Source organism: Melopsittacus undulatus, chromosome 12 (genome assembly GCF_012275295.1).
Source record: "Melopsittacus undulatus isolate bMelUnd1 chromosome 12, bMelUnd1.mat.Z, whole genome shotgun sequence".
NCBI lineage: Eukaryota > Metazoa > Chordata > Aves > Psittaciformes > Psittaculidae > Melopsittacus > Melopsittacus undulatus.
Window position 1 is genome coordinate 7,392,003 of NC_047538.1, and position 26,120 is coordinate 7,418,122.

The 26,120-nt window shown below is 42.2% G+C and overlaps 1 protein-coding gene across 2 annotated transcripts; it reads right to left on the reverse strand.

Annotated features, from left to right (window-relative positions):
* Positions 1 to 5,448: 5,448 nt before the first annotated feature.
* On the reverse strand, positions 5,449 to 25,052 carry SSU72 (SSU72 homolog, RNA polymerase II CTD phosphatase). Of its 2 annotated transcripts, none has more exons than XM_005143626.2 (5): positions 24,875 to 25,052; positions 18,996 to 19,139; positions 8,399 to 8,538; positions 7,056 to 7,174; positions 5,449 to 6,039 (listed from the first exon to the last, which is right to left on the reverse strand). In XM_005143626.2, the coding sequence occupies exons 1-5, from the start codon at positions 24,952 to 24,954 to the stop codon at positions 5,938 to 5,940; spliced, it is 585 nt and encodes a 194-aa protein (XP_005143683.1). In that variant the 5' UTR covers positions 24,955 to 25,052; the 3' UTR covers positions 5,449 to 5,937. The 2 variants fall into 2 exon arrangements, with proteins under 2 accessions (XP_005143683.1, XP_033924166.1); XM_034068275.1 differs by lacking the exon at positions 24,875 to 25,052 and adding an exon at positions 19,418 to 19,452.
* Positions 25,053 to 26,120: the final 1,068 nt, after the last annotated feature.

The following is a 26,120-nucleotide window of genomic DNA, read 5'->3' on the forward strand; positions in this document are numbered from 1 at the left end:
AGTTTGCTTGCTCTGGGTTTTGCATCCTCATGTATTTGTTTTTCCTCCTGCTCCTCAGGCCACAACCAGCTGCCTTATGTAATGACTTGGGTTATATAAACTCCATTCTTCAAGGAACAGTCATTAACCTACTACCGGGTATTGAAAATACCAAAATACTGTCACACAATTAAAACCACTAAATGGTGTCCTCAAATTAGAGCACAGATTGCAGTGCAGATCTTTTTTCCTTAAATGAAGCCAGACACATGAAGCATTTGATAAGCCAGAGAGCAGCAGGGATGGGAAGGTGCCCATCAGCACCATCCTGTCCAACCCCTGAGGGTTCCCTCTTCCCTGAGCTGCTGCCACTTCTTACTGAGCCGGGGGATGGTTCCTACTGTCTGAATGCAGACCTCAGTAATGCAGAGATAATGCAGCTGGTTACTCTGCCACTGGTAGAAAACACAGACATTGTTAAAGTAACAGCCAAATGAAATCACAGGAGAGAATGGACAATCCGAAGGGAAGTGTCAAGGAATTCTGCATAACTGAAGTTCATCAGCTGATGTCTCTGCTCTTCCAGCCATTGCCACAGACTAGGCTGGATGAGCTCTCTGCTGGGCTTGGGGCACCAAGGAGAGGTTTTGTCATAGGATCATAAAATCACACAGCGGTTTGGGTTGAACGGGCCTTAAAGCTCATCCAGCTGCAACCCCTACCACAGGCAGGGACCCCTTCCACTGGAGCAGCTGCTCCAAGCCCCTGTGTCCAACCTGGCCTTGAACACTGCCAGGGATGGCGCAGCCAGACCCTGTGCCAGTGCCTCAGCACCCTCACAGTAAAGACTTTCTTCCTTATATTTAACTTGAATCTCTGCTGTTTCAGTTTGAACCCATTGCCCCCATCCTATCACTACAGTCCCTGAAGAAGATCCCTCTCCAGCTTTCCTGTCTGATCCTTTAGGTACTTGAAGGCTGCCTTGTTCAGCAGAAACAAACCCACAGCAACACTGACATCCCTTCAGGGCTGGCACACAGTGAACTCTGGGCTGCTCACAGCCTAATTAGAGACCCAAGAACAACCCGAGGCTGTGCATGGTGTTCAGCACATCTGAGTGTCTCAGGGAACTGAGAGTGAGAAAAGTTTCTCTAGGAGCTTCCATCTAATGCGAAGAGGCAGCAGGGACTGACTGTACTTGAGCAAAGTGACATTACACTTGCATGAGCAAAGGCTGTAGGTAGCTGTGTAGCATCTGTGCTACACAGATAAATCTGTGTAGCAGATGCTTAGTTTTGGGTTCCTACCCCAATCCTTTACAACACGTTTGTTAAACATGTTCCTAATCACTTTAATATCACTAGAAGTAACCTGCTCCTTTTGGAAAACCAGCATCTACTCCACGTTACCTCTGCCTCCTTCAAGTCCTGTGTTGGTCTGTCCCCACCATCCTCATGCAGACAAGTCCATAGTCCACCTGCCTTTTTCCTGTGTTTTAGCCCCAAAAGGACCTGGTGCTGTCACCCAGCCTCTAGCATGAGGGCAGACAGTAAACACATCCTTCCCTAATCATAAAGTATCTTCTAAGCCCCAGCAACAAGACAAAAAAGGTTCAGAGACACCTAGATGGGAACCATCTCAGCTTTGGTTTTGCACTGCCAGCAGGCAGCCCAGGTAGGAATATTATCACAAGCCAAAGTCACAGGAACTGATTCCCTCTATTTTCATCTTGAAGGGATCATAGACCTCAACTGGAGTTCTGGTGTGCTCACAGGGGTCAGGAATGTAGAGTCTGCACAAGAACTAGAGCATTTCTTCCACAAGAACCCATTCAGCTGTCCTATACCCTTTGCTACACTCCACTTTTTTATTCCCCTGTTCTTTTCATAGCTCCTGGTACAAACATTTATGTGTGTCCTTAACTGATACCTTCTCCTAAGCTCCTACATGTATGAGTAGTAGTTGAAGCTGGGTAATCTGCCTAGCAACAAATTAATTAGGCTGCTGCATTGGGGAAATCTAACTGGGATCATTGATCTTTGCACAGTCAGATCCAGCAGTATGAAAACCTAGGAGGAATGTTCTTCTCCACCCTATGCAGCCTGACTGCATTATCTGCACCACTTTGTGCACTGTTATCAGCAAGGGAAGGAAGCCAATAAGCAGAGAACTTCAGGGATAAGACACCAGCAGTGCTCTTAAATCACCAGGGGGTTTTATCCACATAAACCTAAAGACGTTCTGATGTCTCTGACAAAAGTATGCTCATGAGTGTTATGAAGGGCTTAAGCAAGATGAGAAATGCAGGAATCTGACACAAAGAGTGAGTTCTGTGAAACAAAAACAAGCTGCAAAGTAGAAGTGAACAGGGCTCCACTGCTCCACACTGAAGGGACAGGATCAGCAGAGGGCTGGAATGAGAGATGGAAACCTCAAGGAGTTCTTGGCAAAGATCTGCCCGCTCAGGAAATGGCAGCGAGAGCAAAACCTCACAAACACACTTTGGTTGTTAATCAATGTGGCCTTTCATAGAAAGGCAAAAAATGAGTGAAATGCTGACATTTTAAAGCCACCTTTATGGGAAATGGGAGAGCAGCCTTGACAGCTGAAAACTCATTTACAGCAGCAACCTCCTATCACAGCCAAGTTCTGAATACTCCAACTCTGCTCACAAGGTGTGAAACCCTTCATTGCTTTCCTTCATTCATTAGACAGAAAGGGACTTCAAAAGAAATGGACCATCTTTCAGTACTAATACTCATCAAAAGCAGTGTCAGTGTGTCTACAAGGAAGGGATAAACAACCATCATCATATATATGACACCCCACTGTTAAAAGTACATTCTTTTCCCCATTTCCTCTTTCCCCCATTTCCTTTAAACCAAACTTCCTCTTGGGATTTCTTTTTGACACAGAAAATAACTTTATTTTATACCCACATATATATTTGTGAGTGTATAAATATATTTCTCCCAAACAAGACTAGGACCCCACAGAATTCCTTATAAACTGAGCTTCATTGTGGATTTCAATACAAATGAAGCATATAGAGACAAAGCCACTATATAAATGCATATATTTTTTCACTAACCTGTAAGTTAAATGAGAAGTAATGTGTCAGAGTAATAACAGCTTTAGGTGAAGCAGTTTTGCTCACAGCAATTTGAAATGCTTTGGACTGTAGATCATTCAGAATACTTGCTTGTCTATCCATTCATCCATCCAAACATGCTTCCACATATTGGTAAATAAACAAAATAAATTACCAGCTCCAAACACTGGTTTTGCTTATGAACAGAGTATTTAGGATGGAAAGAACAACCCTATAACATCCTGTATGTTATATCATGTGTTTAGACCAAGACTTCTCATTTTAGTTGAGGAGATGCAGTGAACTTAAGTTCTACTAATGAATCCCTACTTGGCACTACAGCAACAACAGTCCTCTGCCAACTACACATATGAAAAGTATAGTTCATGCAATAGAAAGGACACTGCTGTAAATCTCCACATACGCAGGTTAAACCATCCTGTTTGGGGTTTTACTGCATTTCTGTAAAATAACAATGAAGAGTTCTGTTTAGGATGGATGAAGTTGAAAGCAGAAAACATTTTCAAACACTCCCCAACCCTCCCCTTGCCACAGAGTAGAGCTCAGTACTGACACTGTGCAGGGAAAGAAAACTGCCCAAAATACTCTGCATCATTCTTGCTTGAAACGTCTTTTTCAAGAGATCAACTAATGCAGTCAGTCCTTAGAGAATCATTTTCTTCCTTTGGCTGTAAATATCCCCATGGAAACAAGCAATGCTATCAGACAGATGAGAAGAAGCAGAGGAGGCTGAATGAAATCCTTCAAATACGGAGTCTCCAGAACCAAAATGGGACAGGACAAGCCACCCAGAAAACATGAACTCTGCAAACCTTATCATAGCTGCTGCTTGAGCTCCCCATCCCCTAACTGCTCTAATCCAGTCATGCACTCTACACAAATGTTCTGCTTTAAGTATTTTTAACAGACAGGAAAACCAGCACAGGTAACTCAGGGATATTAAACATTCCTGGGAGTCAAGTACAATGGAACAACCCATTTGGACATTGCTCAGGACCCAGCCTGAGCTGGCAGAGCTCTAAGGTTTAGAATCATAGAATAGTTAGGGTTGGAAAGGACCTTACGATCACCTAGCTCCAACCGCCCTGCCATGGGCAGGGACACCTCACACTAAAGCATGCCATGCAAGGCTTTGTCCAACCCGGCCTTGAACACTGCCAAGGATGGAGCATTCACAACCTCCCTGGGCAATCCATTCCAGTGCCTCACCACCCTCACAGTTTCCCACAGGGCAGCTGAAACCACAGCCAACCCCCAGATCTCAGGGGCAGAGAGACATACAAGGTTTCTCTGGGGGCCTGACTCAACAGACTTCAGGATTTGCAACAGCAAAGAAGTATTTTCAGATACAGACCTGCAGTTTTCAGATGTGAAGCAGAATGCCTTTTAATAGATTTGAATGAGAGAGGTTAAGCAGCATGGCCATATAACTAACTGCAAACACAGCAGAAGTTGTCCATGTAGATGGGCAACATTGCCCTAAACGGAGGGAAAATACTTGACATTATCATCCTACATGTGCACAACAATTAAGGTAAATTAAATCATTCATATGATCTGTCAGAGGCCTGTGACAGAATAGGAGAGAGAAGCCAGGAGCTCAAACCCAAGTTCATGCTACTTCACTTTTAACACGTTTAAAAGGTTGTCCTCGCATATCCAAGTATTAAAGAGAACACAGACCTCACCTGCTCCATGTTACTTACACTTTCCTTCAACAAAACTTGTAAAATCTGCTCTTGCCTGTAAGCAGTAACATTTTAACATTCACATTTTGAATGTCTAATGATCTTGGTTTGTTTACACTTTTAACTTCCATCAGTTAAATAGAAATCTGACCTCTTGCTCTGTATACACATACAAAGTTTCTGGAGTTGGAGCTGTGACAAGCACATTTACTGTTGCTGTATGGGAGGAAAATCATTCTATTCGATAATGCAGCAAAAACCCTTTAAACTATTTCTATTGACAGTGGAGTTTGCCATTTCCCCCCACCTTCCTTATAGAAGGCATTTATGCAATTGGCCATGACTGCTACAGTTCCAGCCTCAGTCTTCTTAATTTTCCACACAATAATTCAAAAGCGATTAAGATCCCCAAAGATTTCCTTGTAGTGCCCTAAAATTCATACAGAGAAAACAGCTCACTTTGGTTCAATATAGGATCAGAAATCATTAGAAGCTGCCCAAACACCCAGCCCCTCTGAACACAGGATGAAGTTTGGGTCTTTTGAATCCCATCAAGATCTTCTTGTCACTACCAAGACACTGAACAAGCATTCTTGTGCTCCTTCAGCTACTGTGTTTTACGTCCCAGCCAACAGTCACACTTAGCTGCTGCTTTGAAAATAGACAAACTTCCAGGGTTTTCACTTTTATTGGATGCTTCCAACTTTAATAATATACAGATACTCATTTTTATATTGTTCCATTCAGATCCTCACTTAATTCAGCCATTCTGTCACATTCAAATAAAAAAACAGAAAAAGCACAACTGAAAATAAATTTGTAAGCTGGAAAATCCATTATAAACTTAATATTCAAGAAACATTCTCTTTATAATTAAAACCCTACTTTGTAATAACTAAAGTAGGATTTAAAGAAAAACTTGATTTGCATTTTTAAATAGGTGGCCTTTGCGTATACTTTTAATCATCTCATATGTACAATGCCAACCAGTATCTCTGCCTCCCTGTGACAGAATACCTGAAACAAAACAAAAAGACACTGAAAAGGAGCTTTTAAACCAAAAAGAGAACAATAGCCATTTTCCAGGAAAATACAGTATAGTCAGAACTTGAAACACATGCTTCCCTCATCTATTAAGGCCTAAGAGACAGATGTGCTTTAATAAAAGCAGACAGTATGAAGAAAAGTCCTTCCACTTTTCTCTTCAAATTCCTGTAACAGCTCATCTATTTCATTTTCCATGTCTTCTGTGTGCTGTATCTAGAAAAGAAAAAAATACTAAGCAACCAGAGTCCAAGGACATGATGTAGCTTAGAAAACTGTAATAATTCAATGCTTGTGGCTTACTGTGCCATCTAAACTGGGTGCTTTAGTGAGATTCCCAAATATACATATATTCTGCATCATGTTTATCTGCATATCCTTCCTCCTCCAACCCACTGAACTGGCACTTAACTAGTACTTTGTTGAGTAGGCAACATTCATCCTCGCTAGGTAACAAATGGAAGCTTCAGAATAGCTACAAGCACACTGAACAGATGGTTAAAATTGCAAGTCCTTGAACCCTTTTAGGCTTTTTGAATCTGGAAGGGATTTAAGACCAGAATAGATCAAACAGGCTAGAGTAAAAAAAACCCAAAGCCCGTTGCCACACTGGAACAGGTGAACTCAGCAACTTGCACGCTGTAAAAGGACTCAGATCCTTCCTCTGGTCTCCTGACAGTTTTATCAACTGCTTTGAGTGCAGCTTATTTCAGCCTTAAAGGACTAGGCCCCTGAATGTGGATAACAGAAGGCACCATTTTTCTCTTCCACATCATACATGCAACAGAGTGGTACTACAAAATACACCTACATAGGATGTTTTTCCAAGTGTATCATGATTCAGAATGCAACTCTGATGTTTAAACCCCACGTATCACAATTGCTTTTGAAACACTGTTTTTCTCATAAACACTGTTTTGAGTATATGCTCAACCTGTGCAATGGTTACACACAGTGCTCTGTGATACTGCTGTTCATCAGTGCTTTGGTTTGAATGCACACACACACACACACAGAACACACTTTGGAAGCCATGAACGTCGTCACAGTTCCTCTGTTTGCACAACAGCTCCAAAAATAACCTAAAGAATTTGGGAACTTACACCTTTTGACAAGGATTTTACTTATTTTTTGCAATATGCAGCATCTTCAAAGATTACTAAGCAAACCCCAACCTCTGTGCAGTCAGCTGGGTCCAAGAAACCCACAGGCAATGAGCCCTCTCTACTTACACACTGGCAGAGCTCACAGATAAGGAATGCACCCAGCGTTGCCTCCTCATGGTTATCCTGAATGTCCACATTGATCACATGTACTGGCTGACATGTCTCCTGCTCTCTGGAATTTAAATCTATTTGAAAACAAAATACATGTAACAGCAAAATTTTGAGTGGAATGGTACCATATTTTACAGAGTATTCTTTTAAAAGTACATAGACATTGTGTAGATCTTCCTTCTTCAGTTGAAGAACCACTCAAGGCTCTTCCTTTCATTGGTTCACTGGGCATTACCATGAAATTGAGAGATGCACCACTGGAACATTAGCAAGTGGTTGTTCTTCACTTCCCTTCCTCAGGATATTCACCTAAAACACTAGAGTCAAAGCTGCTTTCTATGGGAGACATGCTCACCTTGCTGAAGATCCATTCAAGTACCAGGGCAGCTGCTCTCAGAAATTACTAATACATTTCAAACACTCCACTTAAACATTCAGAACACTAATTGCTCAGCTTGGAGAAGCCCAAGTGGATCGTGCTCTCTATTGCTTGTGACGTGACCACTAAGGATGGAAAAGGCAAGGTAACAGCCTTTTAAAGCATGTGTATATTAGTTCAGCTAGTTAGGCTTTCAAAGTGAAGGAAACACCTTAAACCTCACATAAGCCTGTATTTCCAGAGAGAGAGAGGCTTCTAAGCCCAGGAGCTGAATCACTGCTGAAGCCCCATGACTTTCAGTGAGTTCATATCAAGGTTGCTGCATTCTCTTCATGCAGAACCCAAACCCTGAGATTCTTCTGGCGTTATCTCACTTTGACTCTCATAAGGGCAAAGCTGCTGCATGTTTGCAGAGTGTAAAGCACACTCAAGAACAGTTTCTCCACCTGTACAGGAAGATTTTGTTGTGGATAAACTGCTTGGTAGATCACAAGTCTGCAGAGAAGGGAAAGGAAACTGCATAAGGAACACAGCTTAGACTTCATTTCTCCATCAACCTAGAGTGGAAAAATGTTCATCACATACAACTTGCTAGTCCATGAGCATTTTCTAAACAAAACTGTATCTGAATTTCTCCAAATGCTTGTTATTTCCTTATGCCATCCCTTAAAACTGCCATACATACACATTCTGCGTAGCTGCCAACACCAGCATCTTTGGGAAATAAGTATTCAGCTACCACTTCTCTGGTACATAAAGTCTACGTCAGTGAACAGCGAGCTCGTGCCCCTGCTGGTGTTCAGCAGCAGTAGTCAGAGGAGAGAGATATTTCCAGATCTGTGAAGTACTCCAGGAGGATGGGGCAGGGGGGAGGGAAAGCACTCAAAGTTAACTTGGTTTATCAGTTCAAGGTCCTTACCTTCTACTACTTGATCATAGACTCTTTCTTCACACGTTAGGATCAAATCAAAAACATCTTTGCAGTTCTGGAATCTCTCTGGTCGTGGCTTGATTCTCTTATTTCTGTCCAACATGTGTAAAATCCCATTCTGTGTGTATCTGAAGTTGCTTAGGTTAAGTAAAGTACCTTTACTTTAAGAAAAGTCATGATTTTGAGCAAATGACCAGAACAAGTCAAATCATTACTGTATCTTTAAAACAAGATCATTTATGTTTGCAAATATAAAGATCAGTGACTGCTAAAAATAGATTCCTAAGGTAGCAGCACAATCCCCACAGGGTAATTCATGCAGCTTCTGGATTTCAGAGCTCTATCACTGGCATTAGTACAATAGAAGAGACAGCTTTAAAGGCCCTCATAAGAGCAGAGCTCCTCAGAAAAACAACTTTCCTTGGGCAACTATTTTTATATCCATAACGCTTGGAACACAGACTTCACTGTTGGGGAGAGCAGAATGTCCTACATTCATTTAAGTCACTGTCCCTCACTCCAGGGGCCTCTGTCTTCAAAGTCAATTCTATGGCATTTCTATTGTCCACTGCACATCTGCATGAAGTCCTGCTCAGGGCTCAGGTTTACACAACTGAGCTTCCAAAGAAAGCTCAATAAATCACAGGAGCACAGTCCCTTAAAAATATCCCAAGATATATATAAATGGAAATGAAGAAAAACACTGACTTTGTGCCTGTCAGAGCTTCAGTCACTGTGTGAAAGGAATCTGTTATGCTGCTTGGTAGCTATATTTATGCTGGTACTGTAACCCTGAGGCTTAAATTCACATCCTGTATCCCCCTTTCTGAGTGGATTCACTTATCCCACTGTCTTCTAAGTCTTCCATGACATGCAGATTCATTAGGAGCACACCAGGGTTGACCATCACATAAATCTGCTCACTTGACCAAAATCAAACTCGCTGGAAGGGTGAAGTTTTATGGGTAAATGAGGAATACCAGGAAAGACTCTGAAGAAGAAAGCCTGAAAACTGATGCATCTCTTCCTTGCTTTGAAGCAGCAGTATTTATAGCCATCTAAGTATATAGTTTTAAATTAAAATAGCAGTAAGGATAACAGCCTAATTTCTTGAGATAACAGAAGGAAATTGAGTAAAAAACCTTCATCATTAGTAGCACGTATTTAAGAGGTCATCTTGGCTTATTTCTTTGTTGAAAAGGCCATATACATACCTAGCAAGTATCTTAATTCTTTTCAGTGAAGTCCTAATCCTTTGTAAAAGGCCAACAACTTTCTGTCTCCCTGTTTGCAGTCCCACTCTGGTACCTCGGTTCTACTGCCCTGGGTAGATCTCTCCCTGCCCATCTATATGCTTCAAGGCGTTCTTCAGTTTTCAAGCACACTGCCTCCAAAGCTTTTAAATCTTTGAAGTGTTTAAGCTCCCTTCAAAATTAAACCCATCTTTCTACCTGAGAGTCTATTTGATGGAAAAGATGTTCAGTTCTTGAAGTGCAATGGTGCAGACACATGAAACTTCTTAAGGACATTTCAGTTTTGAATGATACACTGTTTATCACAAATATGATGTCAATTCTCTCTCAGCCAACTGGCTACTACTGCATTTCTTTTCTTCACGTCCCACCCCAAGCCTTCTATCTTCTTTCCAAAAAGATTTCTCCCTATATAATAACTGTCTTTTATAGCCCAAAGCTACCTCCCAGGCAGCTCTTGCACACCAGCACCCCTGTAAAACTCTCTGCATTTGTCATGCTTGGAAGAAAACACACTTCAATGTAGCCATGTCAGACCCCTGGTTATTTGCAAAGCAGGAAAGTGACTGCAAGAGCCATTTTCAAACATCTGGCAAACATCTGCTTCTGTTGCTCTGCTCACTTTGAAGGTGAGCCCTGCCTGGGCTCTACAGGCCTCATTTCTACATCATGCAGCTCAAGGGGAAAAAAAACACACAGCGTCCCACACAGTTTTTTGGGTTCCTTTTTTTCCCTTTCTAGGATATAACACTGCTGGCATCTGTCCCCCAGCTTTCCAACTGAGCTTGGAGACAGGATTACGCATATTCACAAACCCACACAGTCAAGCTTGCTGCTTCACAGAGTCAAGCTTGCTGCTGCCAACTTACAGCTATTTTTTTTACCTCCAAGGGTCCATCTGCCTATAAAAGGAGACTGAAATAAGCAGTTAAGATTCATGACACTGTCATATTTGGTTCTCTGGAATCTTTTCCACCTGGAAAAAGAACAGCATACCATCCTTGCAGCAAGCAGAAGGATATGATCTGTATCATTGTTTTCAATGCATAATCATAACCCAGCTTCTTTCTCTTCATGAGCTCAGGTGAATGCAAAGATATGACAACTTAGTAATGGTTTCCACCATAGTGCCAGATGTTGAGGCATTTAAGTGAGGTTCTGCTTTCCTTCCAACAGATTTCAGCTCCATGCTCCCTGCCCCCTGCACCTCTGCTCTTTCAGCAGTCATTTCTTCAGAAGGTACTCACTAAATATTCTCCTGGCTTTCAGTGCTGCTTTGTTGTCTGGCCACAGCAGCCTTCTTAACACCACCATGCTCAGAAATGCATCCATTTATCTAAGAGGCCTTCACTTACTGCAAAACATTAGTATAGTAAATCCATCCCATTTTTACACTGAGTCCAACTCAGGTGTCACCTTTATTGGGGTAACTATGCTTAACAGACCTACAACATAATGAAATGTATGCATGACAACTCACTTTTGGAAAGACTTGGTATAAAAAGATGGTGTAATTCAAGCTTTATGCCAACAGACATGGCATTGTTCCTCTTTCTTACAGGGACAGCTACACCCAGCAATTTCTACTGTTACTGACTGCACTCTCCATTTACTTAAGGATACCACATAATAATGTATTGATGAAGATATTACTCTGATATGTATGTGTGTGTTTAGATTAAAACCCTAAGGCCTTCACAGCTTCTGACTCTTCCTCAAGCCTGGTGGGGGCCAAAGCTGCAGGCTACATACCCACACATCACTGAAAGCAGCAAAGATCCTTAGTTTAGCCTAGAGCTCAAGAGCCAGACAATGACTTGTCAGTGCTGAACAGCTGAAACTGTAGTTGAGGATTAAACTGGAAAGCTACAAGCTGTCAAAGAGGAAAAGAACAGGAGCAATGGCCAAGTCCACTGCCAAAGAGCTGAAGAAGGGATATTATAGACTTACTGAAGACAGAACAGACTTACCAGAGACAGAACACAAGACGGCCTCAAAGATGTGGCATGTTTGGTTATGCCATCAAATCTTATGTATTTGATCCAAGTGTGAAAGAGCTTGCTTTTGATTGCTGGAATCTACAGTGTCTGGTCATTTAGCAAGACTGTTCACAGTACTGACAACTCCATGACATGAACATGTAACAAAGGAATACGGAAATCATTATGGGGACCAGGAGGCCAACTGGTTCCTAAGAGCATTCCTAAGTATCCCACTTGACTTTTGGATGCTCTTCTCAGGCTTAGAAACAAGTGCCAGATTTCAGAAGATGAGCAGCAAATGTTGTAGGATTGGGTAGGGGGGAAGTACTGAGGTAGCTGTGAGATGTCTGTGAGAAAAACATTAGTCACTGCATTTCATGTCTCAGAGAATAGAGTCTGCAACAACTATTTTCAAATTGGTTTCTGTTGTTGCCATTGCTTTGTACTGCAAAACTCAAAGGTAATTCTGAAGTAAGTAACAGTTGTAGCTGGGGAGGGTAACTCTGATAAAGCCAAACACAAGCATTACAAACTGAAATCAATTAAGCCATTTCTTTTAACGCATTGAGAAGCCTGGAGAACACATTCATGAAGACAGCAGGACCACTTCTAAACAGCAGCATGCAGAGCAAAAAACATGCTGGATGAGGTCTTCTAGTGCAACACTACAAACAGGAGACTGAAGAACAGAGGGATGTGGTTAATCCACAGCCTGAGTACCAACCAGCTCTGCAAAGCTTACACACACAGAGCTTGTGTGCCTTGGGCAAACACTTCTTACAGGGGTCATCAGAATGTCTCTGTTCTTGCACTAAAGATCCTGAAGGCTGCCAGTTCTGTCACTGGGTAGCAACAAAACGAACAGCTTCTGCCCCTCACCCCAACTTACTACCTGTGGAAAACACAGTACTTTAAGCATTTCTGGGTTTTCCACTAAATGATCTCTACACTATGTCAATTAGAGGTACACAGCAGCAAGACAGTCTGAATTTCTTACACACATCCTGAAAGTGGACTTCAGTAATTAATACTACTTCTGATTTTAACACTACTTTTACTACCTTGTACCTAATCACAGAATCATAGAATAGTTAGGGTTGGAAAGGACCTTAAGATCATCCAGTTCCAACCCCCCTGCTATGGGCAGGGACACCTCACACTAAACCATATCACCCAAGGCTTCATCCAACCTATCCTTGAACATTGCCAGGGATGGAGCATTCACAACCTCCCTGGGCAACCCATTCCAGTGCCTAAGCACCCTCACAGGAAAGAATTTCTTCCTTATATCCAATCTAAACCTCCTCTGTTTAAGTTTTAACCCGTTACCCCTTGTCCTATCACTACAGTCCCTAATGAAGAGTCCCTCACCAGCATCCCTGTAGACCCCCTTCAGATACTGTCAAAATCAAGTCAAAATAAAGTATCCCATGAAGTAGCAGCATCACTTCTGGGGAGGATAAGCACCTAAATGCGTATTTCTAGTTAAGTTCCCCCTTTTGCTGACTCTCAGAAACTTACTACAGGCTTTGACAAGAGCTCTCATGTATATTAATTTCACAGGGCTGCCAGAGCTCTACCTGGGATATCAAGCTCTTCAGACACTTCCTGCATGTACATGAGCAGCACACATAAACAAGATCTTCCAACAAGCATTCCATGCCAGTAACTGGTCTCTACATTGAGCGGGATTTTATAAATACAGCTGTGTCAGCCAACTTGTTTCTACTGAGATGGAAAACAAGAAACTGGCACAGACCTCTCCTGCCATTCCCATGCTAGATGTCCAGTTTGCATTGCTAAATGCTTCTTTATATGCTGGGCCATTGCTGAAACCTGGCTGTATCAACTCCACTTGAATAAATCTGGCACCTGGATCCCCAACTGCCAAAACAGTTCTATCTGAAATACAGAGGGAGATCTGCTGTCCTTCACAGAACAGTGACCCAAATTCTGCCAACACTTGAAGCATGTGCCTGCACACTCCTGTGTAATCTAAGAGTACACGGAGTATGACCAATGTAAAATGGTAACAGCCACCTTATTTGTATTTCTCTTACCTTTCACCTTTTTCTGATCTTCTTTTTATCTAGATGTGGGTTATTGAGCATATTTCCAAGCACATCCAAACAATCCTTAATTTCTGTTAGGGGTTTTCAAAGTGCTCCTCTGTAAACTGCTGAGAGACATTTTCTGCCATGCTATGTGGGGAAGCTACATAGAAGTGAGCTTTCAAAATGCTTCATAAAAGCAGGTGACATAAGCCATCTCCACTGTACATTATCAGAGAAGACTGACAAAGTTCATTTCAGTTCTATGATTTGTATCTTTGGCAGAACTGAGTAACTGTAAAGATCAGAATCATTAAACAAAAATGACGAAGCATCAAAGTTTCACTTGCTCTCCCACTAACCACTGGAATGACAGCTTGGAACAGAAGCTGACAACTGTTTATCAGTTCAAAATCCATGAAGAAAACCAAATGGAAACATATGATAAATACATGCACAAAGAGCTTACCTGAGGTAGAATTTCATTTAAGTTACTCGTCAAGACATAGCTACATGGCCTCAACAAGCTGCATGCAGATGCTCACAGATCTCTGTAGTCCTCCTGTACCCCCACAACACAGGAGGTGTTGTGACTTCCCCCATCAAGCAACTCAAGGGAAGTTCAATGATTCAGAATGTCAGGAATTTCTATTCAAGTATTATGGATCCTAAGGCTTTTGTTAGAGGTGGCAGAAGTTTCTGCAACAAACGGTGTTCAAAAGAAACCAAGAAGTGGTTTAGAGCAAGACATTCCCGTCACTGCCCACTTTCCTTCCAACAGCTTTTCCCCATCAGTGCTTGCGCTCATTAGCTCAGGCCATGAATCATCTGGTATCAGTATCTTATGCCACTTTCTGAAAGTGGAAAAGCACAACCAAGAAGCAAGATCCAAGATCTTATTTGATACTACAACCCTCTTAAGGAAATGAAAGTCTAAGCCCAATGGAAGAAAGATCTTACATAACCAAAGAACTTAAGAGATGTGAAGTGGATGTTAAGGGAACACCGATGAAACCTTCTGGAAGAAATGACTTAATACTCCAACAGTTGCTAGAAGCTCAGCCTGACTCCAAGACAGGAAATGCAGTTTCTCTGCAAGAAAAATGTAACTGCAGTGATGCCTGACCAAGATTTCAGCACCAAAAGATCCTCCTTCATCACCACCCTACAAAGACAGAAAAATTACTCCTCTCTACAGTCTCACTGTTGCTGGGTGTCCTCTCATCTCAGCTAGTCCTAATCCTCTTTGTGTTTATTTCTCTTCATGGACACAGAAGATGGTGTCTCAAGTTGAACTGAAAAGTTCTGAGAAAGGCACAGAATCTCTCTCCTACACAGTTCTAGCAAGGCCAACCCAGTTCAATGATGTACTTCTGTTGGCCTTCCTCTTCTTCTGTAGGGAAATAAAGATTCCTGTTTTGTTCACCTAAACTCAGTGAAGATCCTGTGCATCAGAATGTACTTCAGATTCCCACTCTCCTCAATTCTGGAAGTGCTGTATACAGTCCCTCAAGCCAACGCTTTCTCCAAAGCCAAGACATTTTCCTCTACTGATGTTCTACCACAACACTTCAGTTAATAAAGCATATCACCTTAGGCAGATGGAAGACTGGGATAAACCAGGGATAAGCATCAGCTATGGGAAAACCATAATGCTATGCAATATTTCAAACAAGTATTTCCTGGAAAAGAGGTCTGTATATGGCAGAGAAAAATGGTTCCGCTTGTCCTGAGTGTGAAGGGTACTATTAAAAAAGCCAACCAAGCAACCACCACACATCAGCAATAGCACAAACGTTCCCATATGGCCATCCAGCTTAAACATGGGAGTTCACACTGAGAAAACTAGAGCTGAATCACCTAGATACCAAGTGAGATGTACCAAGCCAGTTTTGCTTCTTCGTTTCCCAAACATTTTCATGCTAAGTGAAGCACACCTTTAGTAACTTCTGGAGGCATGTTCCAACCCCCTCCCTCCAATTTTGTATCATCATGTAACTATGGAGCTAAAACTGGAATCTTATCTACAGTTAAGAGATCAGGTGAAATTAAAAAGAGATTAAAGTAAAAACCAGAGGAGGAGGCCAAGCCTGCAGAGGTAAGCCGCCTACAAATCCTAACAAAACCCCCTACCTACAGAAATCACTCGGGTTCTTCCAGCTGAGGGTCACAGATTGATCAGTGTTGAGAAAAGGACAGAAGCAATCAATCATTAAGTTAGCTAATGTTGATAAAGAATCCAGCAGCTCCTGCTGCAGAATTCTGGTCAGATTTCCATTTGAACAGTTCCTGCCCCTGAGGATAAATGCAATTGCTGCTGCAGATTTAAGGTAAAATTTAGGAAGTTCAACCCCTGGCTATTTTTTGCATTCACTTGAAGGCAAAATTCACCAGTTTTTCCTCTGTTTTTGTTTAATCTTCAAAGTCCCCACCATATGACTAGAATCAAGTCCTTAAGATCCTTCACACAGCTTTAAGGGGCAAGTGATCACAGTGGCCTGTCTTTGAGAGGTCCAGTTACACATGCAAATACAATGTAGTGTATCTGTACTATGCACACAGAACTCCAGAGGTAACTACACAGTGCGGTCATGTCTCCTGCAGGTGAGTAATAGAACCCTCTGCTGATACAGAAATAAAAAAGGACTTTAAAAGCATCCAGAAGTCACATTCAGAACAGCCTTAAATGGCTTTGTCACAGCCCTCTATTAGGACTTGGGGAATTTAAATGCTGTATTCTAAAGATGCAGTGGTAGATGTGGATACTTATTTTAACTGTAAGGCTTAACTACCACATCTTAAATTGCTTAAGTAATTCCATTTTAGATACACTGCAACCACCTACTCAACTGAATCTGTATGCCTGGCTCCATTAATCCTTTATTCCTGTGCTTCTGAAATTCAACATATGCCTTCAAGATATGTCAGCTTGTATTTCACTAATTACTGCAATGAAGGTGCTTTTAGTCTCTGCGCAGTGGGATTTTGAATTCTCCCCCATTTCCACAAGTGAATAGGAAAGTTCCAGTGGATCTTTTCACCCTAAACTTGCCCTGATTTACGTCCAATACTGCAGAAGCTCCTTTCTGTTAGATACTACTGGTTTCCACAACAGGGGTCATTCATTTGGCTGGCCAGAGAACATTCAAAGCTTCTCACAGCCACAACTTCATGGAGCATCTAGCATCTTTGGGCCCCTACTGGCATACAGAACTGGAGGAAGGACATCACTCCTGAGGCACTCCCACTGCAATATGGGAACACAGACAGCTGTCACCAAGAAATACTATTTCAAACCCCATGGAAGGGCTACAACTGAGTCATCTCACTGAGCTGATGGAAACAAGGGTGGGGAACAGAACAAGCTGCTGAACTGTATGAGAAAACCACACCTCCTTTTGTTTCTCCATCCCACTCAGAGACCATCAGAAGAGTAGATCCTCCCACCCTTCAGCAGCAGGTAGCACTTCACTGCCCATCACCTCTAAGAAAGGAATGCTCACCCAAAACCCCGAGAGTCCCCATGACCCTGGTTCACAAAAAATTACTTCACAACCCCCTGATGAGAGTAGGCCTGGTTTTGGTTACCGTACAAGTATTTACCCTCAAAACCTACTTCTGGCAATGGAGCTGCTTTCTGTGCTGAGTCTTGATTGGAAACCTTAACTTATATTATCCGAGAATCAAAAATGCAAAGATGTAGAGGCAGTTCTTCTTGCCCCATTTTCCCTTGATCAGCTATTGTTTGAACTTGCTTTATCTTGAGAAAAGGTTTAACTGTAACACTGCATATACATATGTCCAGCATGGAGCAGAACAAAAACGGTAACTCCAAAATATGCTGAAAGGGGTGGGAGTAGGTAGTTTTTCTGATGGTTTTCTCTCAAAGCATCACTGTATTCAGTACAGCAGCAATGAGGAATGCAACAAGCAATCTACAAGTCGTTAGCACTTGTCAAAATGACTTCTCAATTCAAATAATTTTATCTTGAAGCAATTCTTTTTTACCAAGATGGGTTTGTAAGATTTACCTTTTCTCTGTAGGCAGAGGGATAAAAAACCCAATCACCCCAGCACATCATATGGGATTCATTAAGACTACACCTTACATTTTGATTTTCTGTTTAAAAATACTTCTACTTAGGTTTTAGGAATCGAACACCCTGCAAGGGACACTATTTGTGTGGAACACTGTGCAGAAAGGTACTGCAATGTTCTACCAGTTCTCACTGTGCTCTACAGCTTGACTCAAACAGCCCAGCCCTTCTTAACAGGAGTCTTTTGATGCCAAGTGGGAAAACCTTCCACCCCTCTTGGAGTATCAGGAGCTCAAACTGACTATTTCTGGTCAGCAGATACAACAGCTTGCCGAGTAGTAGTAAGCCACAGTATCATGTGTGCTACCCAACAATTGTATAGTTAGCTTCCCAAAAGCTCCTGGGTTTGCCGACTCCTTGGGTAACAGCCAAATCCCTTATTCTGGGCAAGTTTTTCTCCTTCATATTTAACACTAAAAAATTAAAATAATATCCCTTGTTGAGGAAAGAGTATCCAGAACAAGTCCAAGTTTGTGGGTCTGTGGGTTTTCTTAAAACCAAATGAAAATTCAAGTTGATTTTTAGAATTTTTGGGGTTTTTTTTTTGCATCCAACTGTAAAACACGCAGCTGGGCACTGCTCATGGGTTTAAGTAGTGTGAATAACCTTGATCACTTCTGCTGGTCAGGATTAAACACATTATTGAGCGCTCCTACGCCCGTTCTTTATCATATTCTATAGGGATTTGTTTTCAGTGCACAGATCAAATAATGTATCAAGGAATTCTCGGTGAGAAGGGTGAGCTCTTTAATGAAAGTATCCTCTTTCCCACAGAAGAGTATACAGGAAACCTTACCTGGCAGTTTGAGCTAAATACAACACTAATGGCAACGTGGTCGCTCTTCATATATCCATTTCAGGGCAGTCTTTGCACTGAGAAAATACGATCCACAGTGCAGTGGAGGTAATGGACAATCTGTGATGGTGTTAATGTGCTTTCATTCAAGAGCTAAACATGGTAACACGCTACAAAAGAGCTTTCTGAATGTGTGCATTGTAACTCAATAGCAATTTACAAGGGAGCACTGGAGCCCCATTGTACGGAAAAAAATAAAAAAACCCTCCTATAAACTTAAAACATTTTAAGTTCTCCAGTCAAGCAACTATATATATATTCCTAGTGCATAATGCCAAATAATGAATTACACCTTTCAAGGATGAACCATATTGGATTTTTTAAAGAGGCCATGCCACAGGGATACAGTTCTTTGTCTTTCCTAAGCAGATCATTGTACATCTGATCATATGTTGTTTTGAAATCATAAACATTCGGCTTGTCCGGTGCTGGTCCTGGCAGTTTCACATGAGTCCCTGTTCCAAAGGATCGGACACTGAATCCTCGTTTGCTGGAAGACAGAAAGGGAAAGGGGGAGAGAAAAGGCAATTAGAGTGGATGGACTTTAAACATCAAAGTGCTGAAAAACACAGGCTGAATTTTAAATACACCTCTTAGCAATCAGCCAAGTCACAATCAAACAAATGGGCAACCCATCAGCTACGTTGCCAGTTGTACCCAGTATGCACATTTCTTTGCAGTTACAATTGAAATTCACATACCATTTCTGAAGAAAACTTATATAAAATATTACATTTTCTTAGAATTATTGTACATAGTTTTGCTTACTTCTTTCTGCTTTTAGGCATCTTCAATTTGCAACAAGCATGTGTTCTATATTCACTCTCAGACAATACACTACAGTCAGTGATGTTTTTGTCCTGATAGAAGAAAAACAATACCAACTGCTCAATACTTAATTATTCTGCTAGGTTGCTGGACTAACTACATTATTCCCCCCACTATGTTGCCAAAACTACCTCTAATGTCATCTAATTAGCTGAGTACAAACATTCGTGTGCCTCAAGTGGACTGAAAAATATGCCATGTCATTTACAGAAGTGCAGCAGATATTCTGCTGTCTGGTAGCTAACGCCAGGGAGAGCTTCATTCCATTCTTATGAACAACTGTATGTTTAGTAATTATAACTAAACAAGAGGCAGGAACCTGCCTGCCTTTAAGGATAAGGACAAAATTTCTGATTTACCTATAAACACTTATGTGACCCTCAACAAATCCTTCAGTAATATTAAAAAACATTACAATGTTTGTTAAATAACAGGACAAAAACAATACTTATTCCTGGTGGCCTAATGGACAAAATTACATGTTAAAAAAATCTGGCTTTGAAATTATAATCTAAGTTCTGAAACAGGTCAGGACCACAGTTTAATCTCATTTTTTTAGACTCGCACTTGGAGTAATTTAGCAGAGACTGAATAGAGCAAGCAATTTTAAATGAAAAAAATAAGCACACAACCCACAACCCCTAACCCCCACCAAAAAAAATCCATTTGTTTTTCCTGCAGTACGTACAGACCCAAGTTTTTATTCTACTGCTTGTGTAGACACAGAAAGAGCCACGATATGCACAGAAAAAACTACAGTGCTAAAATATTGCTATTTCAAATTGATCAATATGCATTTCTCATGGGGAATTTCATGCTTGGACACCAGCAGGTGCCAGGGTGCAGCTTTTACACTATTTATTCACTTGCTGTACTATTACAAAATATTCTGAAGATGTTTCAACACATTTCTTGCAACAGTTGGGGGCGGAAGAGAGGGAAGAACGCACAGAACCATATTCAACAGAGCCTTTAGTCAGTCATTAAGTATCTGTTGTCTTGTGGCACACAGCCTTTAACAATGAATATTTTCTACAAGACAATGTTATGTGGTGTTCCCGCTTGGCCTAGCAAAACTATCCAGAAGATGGAAAATAAGGAGCATCAACTTTACTACAAAGAGTAAAGGGTAAGATATACTGCTATCCTGTCCTAGCACTGAGTCCTGAAAACGTGAAGCTTGAACACTGACCTGTAAATGCTGTAGGATTCTGGGAATGTGTTTCTATTAACATGATTAAGACCAATGTGTGTAAACTATCAACACAGTGAGTAAATACAAGCCAGTACACTGATCTCATTTACAGCAGGTATGCTCACCTCACTGCAATGAGATCACATGCACTACTCACATGCTCATGAGTTTATAGACTTTAAACTGAAGAACCTGTAAACAGTCACTGCATTACCCTCCAAAGAATCCCTCAGCTCACAGCAAATAGTGCTTCTAATGTGGGACAACTGCTGCTGAAAGCAGAGATCAACACAGGACTACACTAACAAAGCACTAACACATGACAGAGCTGCTTCTCTTTTTATAATAGCCCATAATAACTATTACTAGACACTAAAGCAAATGTAGTAAACCCTGCAGGACCAGCAAAGCTGGGAGCAATGAAGATCTTCAGGACAAAGCATTAATTTTAATACATCACCTTCCATAACGTGTAGCAGGAAAATAACTGGCATCAATCCCCTCTCACTATAGACCCCTTCCAAAATACCTTGTGTTACCAATGTAAAAACATCCCCCCAAAAAAAACCCATAGTACTGAACAGCAGGAACAGGAGCACTGCTGATTTTGACTATGAAATCTTTAAAACATTAAGACCTTGCTGTAATTTGCATTATCACTGATAAGCTGTCAAATGGATGTGCTTTAATACATAGAAGTGTTAAAACATTTCCTTCTTCTTGAGAGTTTATTAATACAATTTAAGGTTTCTAAAATTAAGGAATACAAATTCCAGTGCCTCACTGGATTCAGCTCCTGACAGATAATGTCAGTAGAGAAGCTGTCTAGTGACTTACGTCAACTGTGAGGGTTTGCAACTTCTGTTATGTGGTCAGTGTTGAACTACAAATCCTGGCACCAATATGAAATACAACTCAGCTATGAGAACTTCAGTATTTTCATCTAGTTCCTACCACTACAGATCTCCTATTCACACTCCTAATTTCTTAACACACTTCATTCCCCAAAACAAAGGAACATTAATATACATTGAGCATGTATCCGTATCCTTCATGTTTTCATTATCAGTAGTAACACACAGACCCTGAACTCAGAAGACTGAGATATGATATCTATACCTTAAGAGCCTGAAAATACAAAATTATCAGAGCACCTCCTATACATTGGGAAAGTCTGAAATGATAACTTCCTTTTAAAGGCCATCAGTGTACTACCAAATAAATATACATAAGCAGAAATGTCAAAGTTGATGTATAATAAAGATTGGTAATGAGAAGTGTTAGCATTCCACTTTCCTCTGTGCTTGAGAAACTGTGGCCTAAATCTGCATAATCTACAGCAAAAAATCCCCCAAAACCTATACAGGATTACAATTACATTTATAAAATCAAGCAATGTTGGGTGAGTAAGATTTGACCTAGGGACCAGTTACAGACAGACATCCAGTTTGACAGCTTTTAGGGAAGGATTATGCCTTTCCACATAGTCCTTACAACTTTTCCTCTTTTCCCTGTGCTTTAATGTCTCAAAATACTCTTATGGTGATAGTAACAGTACTATCAACAAACTTCAAAAGACCTTCAACTGAATTCTGTTGGAAGATTAGAAGAAAATGTTTAAAACCTGGTTAATTAGAAAAATATGTAAACACACTACAAAGCACATGGGAACTATTGAACCAAGATAATACCAGAAATTGAAAGATATGAAAGAGGTCCAACACACGCACTTGTCTTCCACAGGCACAAGTGGCCACATGGAAGTATCAAGTACAGAACGGATGAGTGAGAAATTCAGGTTGGAAATGAGACTAATTACTGGAATGAACCACTGCAATTTAGAAGGACAAAAAGTTTGTAAGTGTCCAAAAAAAAACAACTCTTATTATCTGGTATGCTGAAAGAAGAAAAAGAAACCTAAACACACACCACCCCCCCCCAAACTGCTGAAGTGTGTGAAGAGAGTATTTATTGCAGGTTTGCTTTTCTGAGTCCAAAGGAGAAAGACCATAAGGACGCTGTAAAATGTAAATTCATCAAGATGTGAATCAAGCCTGTTTAAACCACTTCATAAGTTTGTACATTCAAGAGGATAAGCTACCAAGAAGCATAAAAGCAAGAAGTGATGGACTGCAAGTACTTGCAAGAGATGCCTACCAGGTAAGTGGAACATGTCACCTGCATGTTCTATGTAGAGGTCTAAATTTGACATTTTATAAATGGATCAGAAGTTAAAATTCAGACATTTCTGCAAGACCATTTTTGCTTTAAAGGCATTAGCATCCAATTCAGTGCAACTTTTAGTAGTCATCGGGTAAGCCTAACATCAGGAAAGTAAGATAAGCTCACTTTACCACTAAATATTTTTCTCTGTGAACTGAGGAATGGATTACACACAGTTACTGCAAAAATTCTACATGAAAACTCTGGCTTCACTAAAACCTGTTCATTAAAATACTTGAATAGACCATAGGAGTTAATTCTGAAACCTGGCTTAAAGCATTATGGAAATATAAAAGACCCAAGACAATCACTTCAACAAAAACATTGATTTTTATACATACCCTAGCATAAATATGTGCAAAAATAAAAGCCTGTATAAAATACTTCTGCAACACCCTAGGCTACACGTTAGAAAGCACTGTTTATAAATGTTCATTAAGATGTTCACACTGAATACTGGACTCCAGACTATTTCCAAAGTCACCTGCAGTTCTATAGGACTTATATCTTTTAAGGTCTTGTAATCTGTTAAGAAATACCTTTAAGATTCATTTCTTCCTAACTCTTCTTCCTCTTTAATAATGTTCCTTCTAACTGCAATGCTACATAGAGCAAGAGATTACCCTGAATTGAAGCCTGCATTGGCTCAAAGCCTGCCTTTCCCAGAGATTCACTGGCAAATGACCATTCTCATTATGTGGGCTAGTTATTTCTTTAGAAAAGCAATTCATCTCTGTTTTGCTATTTATGCTATTGTTGCTATAATTACATAGGATGCCACTCAAAATAAAAATTGTCCAAATGCAAATGTTTTGCTACTTTTAATTAAAGTCTTATGGAAGAAGAGACTTTTAAAAAACAACACCACATTTCCCTGTCACACTTGCCAGAGAAACAGTCACACCGGAAGTGATTTATTACATCTGCAAAAACAGAGGAAGAAAGAGGCCAGACATTAGAAGTAAATGTAATTTTGTCCTTAGTACTCAGGTTTTGATTAAAACTCAGCTCTAGTATTATTATCAGAAAGAAACCAACAGGAAAATAGCACCCTTCCCCCCAAAACCAGCCACTGGTAACATTGTGTTTTCAACGAACTGCCACAGGTAACATCTGATGCCAAGTTTAAGCACTAACAGCCTCATACACTGCTCACAGCAAGATGGCTGCCAAACCAGATGGTTCTATTATTTATTCCTTTCAAGGCTGCTGGTTTTATTTAAATATAGCACACAATTTACACGCAGTGGTTGAGCTTACTATGCTAGCACTGTGTATCGCCTAGTGTGAATGGTATGCGGCATAACTGTAACAAAATCAGAACGTCTTCACCGTGCTCCTGCAGTGTACGTGGAAGGTTTAAGGACAAGGTTTAGGTCTCTCCTGTCCATCAGTCTGTACCCAGCCTCCCCTCTTTTGAGCTTGGCCGAGCTGAAAATACTTGTAGTGTTAAACAGATGAACCCTCATATTCTCAAAGATATTTAGTACGCTGAACTAAACACTTGTTTCCAGATGACGAAACACGAGGCCTGCTCTGCGCCTGTCTAATTCCCCAGCCCGTGTTTTACAGCGCTGGATCTGGAGGTGTGCCAGCGACGGTGGAGCAGAGCCCACGTCCCCGGCCCCTCCGGCGACCCCAACCTGGAGCAGGGGCCGGAGAAGGCCGGATGTAAACAGGACCAAGCCCCCAAGCCCATGGGCCCAGCAGGGCCAGGCGCGGGCCCCGAGCACAGGCTCGGGCCGCAGCCGGCGCGGCGCCCCGCTGCTCCTACAGCCCACTCGAGCCCGGCTCCAGGGCAGGCACGGCAGCCGGCGTCCGCACCAGAGGGGTCAAGGAAGCGGCCCTGATACGGTCCGGAAGGGCGGCCCGAAACGGAAGGCGGCCGGAGGGGCCTACGACGTAGTCGCGGGGCCCAGCAGCAGCCGATCAGGCCACGCCGCCGCCGGCCGGAGGGTGGTCGGGCAGGCCCTGTTTACCTGAGGATGTTGTGCGCCTCCATGCTACGGTTCTGGTTGCTGGAGCACACCACGGCCACGCGGAGCGGCGAGGAAGGCATGGCTGCGCAGGGAAGAGCCCAGCTCCCTCCCCGCGGCTCCCAACCCTCAGCCCCGGCCGCGGCTCGCACAAAATGGCGTCGGGAGCGCGGCGGCGGGCGGTGCCGGGACGTGTCACCAGGGCCGCGCCGCCCCGCCGCGGCCAACCGCGGAGCGGGCGTCAGGGGGCGGGGCGGATGGAGGCGGGGGGCGCTTCCGGGCCGGGCCCGAGCCGCTGCTGAGCCGGCTTCGTGGCCCTCGGTGCCCGGCAGCCACGGGCAGGCCCTGGGCTGCACCGGTGAACCGGAGGGCTCAAGCGTGCACCGGAAAACGCAGATCGTTGAGCCTGAATTCGTGGATCTTGCTGATTGCTGAACTGAAGACACCACCCGACTCGTCAGCCGCTTGCTGAGGGAAAAGCCACCGCACGGCTGTTCCCTGGCGACTCAGTTTCCTCCCATCCAACCGCGTTCCCGGTTTTCTAAGTGGAGCAAGAGGCTGGAAACAGCGCTCCACAAACGGTTCCTGACCCACCTTCCGAATTCCCGCAGGACAGCCCCGCTATTAGCACACAGCCTCTTATCCGTACATGATAAAACTTCGTCCTGACGGAGTATCCAGCTACCGGTGCAGCTGTGAAGCAGAGAAAAGCACTCGTATGGAACTACCTTGGGGCTGGTGCCCAACAGGGAATGGCTGTGAGAAAAGGTCCAGCTTTGCTACCAACTGCCATTAAATGCTGTAGATTTGTGCTACTCTGCTGTACACAAGGGCATATATAAAGTATTTTACTGGATAAACATTCACACACCTCATGTAAATCAAGCACGAACATAGGGATGTAGGACATGTTTGGTGACATACTTGTCTGGGGTAGTGTCTTCACAGCTAACCACAGCCCTGTACTGCTGCTGTATCAGCCTGTGGCTCTTTCCTCATTGAATACAACAGTTAAACAATGCCAGCAGAGACAACAGCAGCTTTTCTGCTTCGTGCTTCTGTAGTTCCGAGTCTCAGGCACATGTATACATATTCACATGCTATTAGGTTTCATCTGCACATACCAAACACAGACACAGGAATGAAGGATTTTGCTGTGACCTCATGTTATACATTCTAGTTGCCCCCACTTCCAAGTCCCCTAATTTAGCTGTTAGACAACCCTGTGTCACTCAAATATACAGGCAAT

What these genes read in the sequence shown, in the direction of transcription:
- SSU72 (XM_005143626.2), bottom strand. Translation starts at nt 24,954, where the DNA reads ATGCCTTCCTCGCCGCTCCGCGTGGCCGTGGTGTGCTCCAGCAACCAG. An exon ending in CTATGATCAAGTAGTAGAAG is followed by an intron (nt 7,175 to 8,398) that starts GTAAGGACCTTG and finishes GTTTTCAAATAG; the next exon opens with ATTTAAATTCCAGAGAGCAG. An exon ending in TCTGTGAGCTCTGCCAGTGT is followed by an intron (nt 6,040 to 7,055) that starts GTAAGTAGAGAG and finishes TTTCTTTTCTAG; the next exon opens with ATACAGCACACAGAAGACAT.